Source organism: Rhodamnia argentea, chromosome 11, assembly GCF_020921035.1.
Source record: "Rhodamnia argentea isolate NSW1041297 chromosome 11, ASM2092103v1, whole genome shotgun sequence".
Classification (NCBI taxonomy): Eukaryota; Viridiplantae; Streptophyta; class Magnoliopsida; order Myrtales; family Myrtaceae; genus Rhodamnia; species Rhodamnia argentea.
The window spans coordinates 572,834-579,479 of NC_063160.1; the positions used below are offsets into that span (position 1 = coordinate 572,834).

At 40.8% G+C, this 6,646-nt stretch overlaps 1 protein-coding gene across 1 annotated transcript; it reads right to left on the reverse strand.

Annotated features, from left to right (window-relative positions):
• Positions 1-1,141: 1,141 nt before the first annotated feature.
• LOC115755899 (ribosomal lysine N-methyltransferase 3) lies at positions 1,142-4,529 on the reverse strand. Its single transcript, XM_030695487.1, has 5 exons — positions 4,457-4,529; positions 4,000-4,372; positions 3,394-3,590; positions 2,443-2,692; positions 1,142-1,983 (listed from the first exon to the last, which is right to left on the reverse strand). Exons 1-5 carry the CDS (start codon positions 4,465-4,467, stop codon positions 1,327-1,329), a joined length of 1,488 nt encoding a protein of 495 aa, XP_030551347.1. The 5' UTR covers positions 4,468-4,529; the 3' UTR covers positions 1,142-1,326.
• Positions 4,530-6,646: the final 2,117 nt, after the last annotated feature.

The following is a 6,646-nucleotide window of genomic DNA, read 5'->3' on the forward strand; positions in this document are numbered from 1 at the left end:
AGATCGCCCGATCTGGTACAGCTCGTAAGCTTAATGAAGCTCGATTAAGTGTCTATTTGCTTATAATTCTATAAACAGACATCAGAAATGGTTAAAATTATACAGAAACTTGAGCTTTTTTCTATTCAAACACACGAGCTCGAGCACGGCTTGAGCATGAATCTCGATACTCCATCCAGAGCTAGAGTCAAGTTTTGAGCATCGGGTTTATGAGCAAAAGTCTGAACTTGAGCTTAGTAAAAATATCAGCTTGACTCGAGCTCAATTATATCTCTAGTCTCTACTATTGGCCATACCAGAAAGCCTAAAATAGCTCGGGCTTGTCTTGACCAAACGTTGTTCATTTGCGTACCAAACGTTGTTCATTTGCATACACGATGATCAATGTTGTTTATGAGATTAAGTATCGGGTTCATGTATTTGTGTCCATGCAAAAGAATTGCTCCACTACCCACAGGAGACAAACACGAAAGAGTGAGCAAGTGGAGAGAGCAAGAACACGAGCCAGCAACCATCATCCATCACTAACCAGAAGAGGAAGGGCCGGCCATTCCTATTCAATAAAGCCTAGAAATGAGTAAATGAGCCAAGGCCAAGGCATCAATTCATTAGTCAGCAACCATGTCATTCGTAGGTCGTGGACTAGGACAAACCCCCTCTCGATCACAAAGTGTGTTCTGACGAGGCATCGTGGGTCGACGGTCCAAGTCACTTTTAGGGAAAGTGGGGGACACATATCTTTTGGCCTTAGAGGCACCGAATTAGAGCACTTTTTTTTTTTTTTTTTGCTTTCCCATCAAGACATGTTGACACTACTAAAAATTATTAAAAAGAAAATCGTAAATGACCCTTTGACCGTCGGTAATTGCATGTTCCTGAATCAATTATCTACAGTGTTGTTCCCAGCTAAATAGAGTGAGATTCCAAGGACTAAAAAGTAAAAGATTAACAAGAGGCTCAAGTTAAACACACTTCCAAGTACACACTTGAGAAAAGTATTGCACAACCGAGAAAGGTAGCTTGGGTTGAATGTTGGCCTTATTTGCTCTTAAAGAAGTGTTCATAAGAACAAGTTGTTAATGGAATTCCCTAGACAGAATTCTGGGCGAGAGAGAGAGAGAGAGAGAGATGGAAGAAGTTGTTAACTGAAGTTGAGGGAATCCCCCATGCATTTGCATTGCCAAAAATTCATCTAATTGTGAAGACACCTGCCAAGGTAGTTGCTTCAGCTACTCCTCTAAACTCACCATTCCAGAAATAACTCTCTACCTTACTGAAAATCAACCTACCAAAAAAACTCACCAGCCTCGCCCTGCATTTCTTCCCTTATACTCCTCCTCGTGTGTCACCTTTTTTACGCCCAAACGATTCGACTTTGAAGGAAGCATATCTTCTGAGCTTCTCCAGGATCCTCCTCTCACAGACACGCAATATCAACGTGTAACACAGCTTCCGATCTTCGCTGCAACGGCACATTTTCAACGCTTCAATGTCATCTCTGATTGACTTTGGACCGTAAAGCCTCTCCCGGATGTCTGCAAGTTCCAGAAGGGCTTTACAAACACCTTCAGTGACCAGCAGATCCTCGCTAAGTTCTGATGTTGGTGCCTCTCGCAATTTCTCTTTTTCTGATAGAAGGGTATCCAAGTTGTAAGCCTGTTCAGTAGATACTGCAATATCCAAAATATGATACGCATCATCTGGTAACAACATTATGTACAACAATATTATCAGCTCCAGCTGAGGTTCCCCATTGTACGAGATCTCAAAGTATTCCGAGTCTTGGCTGACGCATCCAGAGTAATTGAATCTTCTCCACATGGCAACCCTTGCTCTACTGTGGCGGTTAGAAAACAGAGAATTACTCCATTCCAACACCAGTTCTATGTCAATGTTGACTATGTCATATGGATTATTTTCCTCAGTAAATCCATATCTGTGAAGCAATGCCGCATTACCCAGAGTCCCATATGTATTATACACCTAAAAAAGATAAAAGACATTTAGGTAAATCTGGAACGGAAATATCTGCACACTCCAAGTTCCTCACGATCAACAAAGCAGGAAATGTTCAACCTAGAGTCAACTCTTGCTAGATTACTAAATCTTCCACTAGGATAAAAGGCTTTCGTCTGGCCAGGAAGCATGTGCTAAAGAAAGACTGAAACGATAATATTTGTTTCCTGTCATCACGTTTGGCAATTAAATGTAACAGGACATGCATATGTATGTGTCACATTTCACGTCCATATGTATAAAGGCACCTGTTAAAAAGGAAAAACATTGCTCGAGTTGTTATCCCAACCTGTCAATTGACATCTATGAAGCAGGTGATATTTCACACTAAAATGCTCGAGGACATAATGCCATCCTACTAAACCAACGATGATGCAAAATTGATGCCAAATTCCAGATGTTGAAAAGATGGAGCATGAAAATAACCTCATCTCCAGCATTGACGTCTTTTACTAGAATCATTTCCAGAACAGCTGGGTCCTCTTTTGTCACTGGAGGGCGGCGCTCCATGTTTCCAGTAGAATTCGTATCCAAATCTTGAATTAACTGTCCATTCCCATCCTCACTAATGTCAGCATCAGGATAGTCATCGCAATAATCTGAGTCATCATCAGATTCACCATGAGAAGATACACTAGTGAAGTTTACATCCTCAGCTCCTGTCTTGTGGTTAAACCTGGATTCAGAGCATCAAGGAAGCAACTGATTATACAGGTAATGCCACTTCCAGTTCATACAGTGAAAACATATGTAGAGGGAAATAAGCAAGGGTGGCGTGTTACTAAACGAAGGAAAAATAGTCGTGAACACCTGTAGATCTATTTAAGTACTTGAAGTTCTGGCCTTGCAGCCATATATTGTGTTTTTTTTTTGTTTTTTGGGTGTTCTAATTTTATAGAACATTTTAAGTGCCAAAACCAGACTTTAATCTAAACGATTGAGTATTCAGTTAATTTGTCATTGGTCTCACAATTTGCTTGCGGTGCTGTTGAAAAAGATCATGTGGTGCATATCTCTCCAAACCACTCGTTGTTCTTCATCTATGCCATGGCTTTTACAAGTTGTAGCACACCACAAGATCCAGTAATGTCATCTCTTGGCATTGTGAACAGTACAACCTAATTTGTTCTTCCTAGTCATGGGCCCCGAAAACACAAACACAAACACAAACAACCCTAATAAAGTGCATGGATGCTCATCTACATACAGATCATACAACATTTATGAAAATGTATGAGCTAATAGCAAGACAACAAATCTAAATCACCTTGTTTAGGCAAAGTGACAGATTACAAGGAAACAATGAAGAGGATCGAATCAATAGGAGAAGGCGCCACAAATAACCCGCAATAAAAGTATCAAGAAACAAGTACTCACAGATCAGCCAAAGGAACCATTCCATATCCATGGTAATCGTCTATTTCAAACGACCGTGAAGAAACAAGACTTTTCGCCGCAAAGTAATGTTCAGGGCCAAAATACTCCAGATCGAGCTTTAACAGTCTGGAATCTAGAAGGGGCAAAATGCACTCTTTCCAGTCATCATAAATAAGAGCTTTGTCTTCCCTCACAGTCTGCCTACAATGACCAAGTAGTTAGCTGCAGCAGAGCACATGTCGCTCTGATTACTCATCACCGCCACATTGTCAAGCGAGAATGAACTACACTGAACACGAAAAAGGGCCTAAAACTTTCCAACAAGAAAACCACAAAAAAGAAAAAAAAAAACCACTGCATTGGCCCAGAAAAATCCCATCCGAATTCCCACTAAAAACTGAATCAGCAAGTAGCAGCATTTTCAGTTTATATCATCTCATAAAGCCCAGCCAACCATTCCACGCTACGGGAATGACGCCAGTTCTTGACTAGGAATTCCACGCAGATTAACCAGATTCCAATAAAGAAAAGCAAAGCAATTGAGCTCGACAAGGAGAGTAGCGGCAAATTACAAATGGGGAGGATTAAAAATCACGAAGTCCGTACCTTGTGGAGCTCGGTCCCAGGGAGTAGCCGGTCGACTTCGTCGAGAGACCAGACCAAAGGTAAGCACTGCTTGTCGGGCAAGAGCTGAAGGTAACCAGCCCAGTGCGAGGTCTCGCCCAAGCTCTTCTCGTACATGAGAGCCACGGACAGCCCCAAGCTACCGTCCAAGCCGGCCGCTTCGATAAGTGAGCTCGCCCCGCTCGTCTTGATGGTGAGGCAAGCTGCCTTGGGGATGGTGGCGACGAGGTCCCCTTCCTTGAGGTCGCACAGCGCCATGACGGCGATTCCCAGGGAGGGATCGTCGGTGAAGCGGAGAGCGTCGCTACAATCGATGGACTGAGACTTCATCCACCTCTTGAACGCCCTCAACCGCCTGCTCACGAAGGAATGGAGATGCCATCAGTCTGCGCGTGCGTGCGCGCGCTCAGAGAGAGAGAAAGAGAGAGAGAGAGAGTACCTGGAAGCCATGGCAGCTGAAGTGGAGAGCTTTGGGGTCGACCGTCGGCAGGTTTGGTTTGGGCTACCCTGAATTTCCATCCATCTTGGATTTTACATACCTTCCTTCCTTCGCTAACGTTTTCAAACGGATTATTTACGGTCCGACTTTTCAATTTGTAATTTAACTTTGTAAAACAGTCTTAATAATTCTATCATCGCTGCGAAAAATTTTATTTGTACTTTGTGCTAATCTCCTGTAAAAGATTATATAAATACTAGTGGCTTAAAAACGCGCCATGGGTGTACCTAAAAATGAAGAGGATTAAAGGACGCCTCGAGTATTTTCAAAGAAACAATTCATCGATTATGTCCGGATGCATCATAATAAAATGTTTATGTCAAGCCTTTGAACTCTTCTTCATCACATCGTCTTCTCATCACGGCTTGAGCAAGCGCCGACAACTACCCTCATGCTTAACATAGAATCTACCTTGCCTGAGGATTCGAACACAGCGCGGCGTTTGGTCTGTTGACTTCACGCATGCATTGAAATAGGCACCGCGTGCATCACTTGTCAAATCCTATATGGTTGCTCAAGGGAATGCATTTCCATGACATACGCATTTAATTACACGAAAAACATGTCCAATAACTTGCTTGAATCACATCACAGAAGGAACGTACTTCAATCTTTATGGATTAGATGTTACCATTGCAGCAAGAGGGTACTATCGTTTGTCGATTTCTCACTAAAGAGAGGGGCATAACATGGTCGTTGAAAAGGTTTCTTTTAATGTTATCTTCCAAGCAGTTACTTATGTAAGGCTCTGGGCTTGGGCTAGGTTTAACCTACATGGATGGACCCCGTTACTCCTATACTCCCATAAAACCCAATAATTGCTGAGCAATTTGGATTTCGGTCCAGTTTTCTTGAAGAAACATTATTAGTTCGTTCGGGCGAGCATGGCATTTTGTTAAGGAGATGTAACCGAGGGAAGTATTGATAAGCAGAAATAGCTCAATCGCCATTTAGAGATGAAAAATTGGGAAATTACCGAAATAAATCATAAATCATTGCAATTGTGCTAACTCAATCTTAATTTTTTTTCTTTTTTTTTAATCAATTCAATCCTAAATCTTTTATATTTGTGTCAATTCAGTCATTTGACTAGTTGATGCTGAAATGACACTTTCGGCATTGTTTGGACTTTTTCTCAATAATTTTTTAATTTTTTATAATTCTTTTTCTTTTCTTTAGTTTTTTTGTCCAAACCCTAAGGGCTGGGACGCCCTCGCAGGATCAAGGGTTAGGGAAAAAAAAATTAAAGAAAAAAAAAAAAAATCATTGGAAAAGGTCCGCATCATCGGCTAGTTAAATGGATTGAATTGACATAAATATAAAAGATTTAGTATTGAATTTGCATAATTACAATAAATTTAGTAATTTTTTTTTTTTTGAGTAATTCTCTCTTGGAAAATGTGGTCTTGCTTGTTCTTTCTTGGGCATATAAGTTTTTTTTCCAGCTCAAATGACTATTTCTTATCTCCACTCAAGCAAAACATGTCTCCCATCTTATCTCTAAAGAAGGTCCGACTGATGGATAAGGTCAAAGATTGCATCTTTAGCGTTCCGTTGATTTCTGGGCTAAGCATAAAGCAAGAAGGAAGACGAGAGTAATCACCCGCTCACCACTATTCGGGGCCACAAGAAAGCCACCATACAAATCGTCTCGAATTGCAATTCTTATTCGTGAGCCCACTAATCATGTGGAGAATGACGGTCGCTTTAATGAAATTTCATCTTTAAAGTTTAACCGTGATTTATATTTTTAAAAAATCTTAGCAGAGCGCCTTTTTGCTTCATCTGATCATCCCCATCGTATGAAAGAAAGAGATAAGAAGGGTTTAATGGAGACATGCACAACAAAAAAGGGTTTATGTTCAAATGGTTGTGTGATTCTTCTTGATAATTCATTCGCGAAAATGCTTGGAAAAGTGGAGAAGGATTAAGTTTCTTGGAAATTTCTCTTTTCGACAAAGCTGATTATATGTGCAAGTTACAAAAAAAAAAAGGGTTAATACCATGAAAAACCCTAAACTGGTACACCTGTGACAAATTTACCCTAAATTATTTTTTTGACCACGAAAAACCCCAAACCGGTACACCCGTGACAAATTTACCCCAAACTATTTTTTTGACCACCAAAAA

What these genes read in the sequence shown, in the direction of transcription:
- LOC115755899 (XM_030695487.1), bottom strand. An exon ending in CTGGGACCGAGCTCCACAAG is followed by an intron (nt 3,591 to 3,999) that starts GTACGGACTTCG and finishes CATTGTAGGCAG; the next exon opens with ACTGTGAGGGAAGACAAAGC. An exon ending in ACGTCAATGCTGGAGATGAG is followed by an intron (nt 1,984 to 2,442) that starts GTTATTTTCATG and finishes TATCTTTTTTAG; the next exon opens with GTGTATAATACATATGGGAC.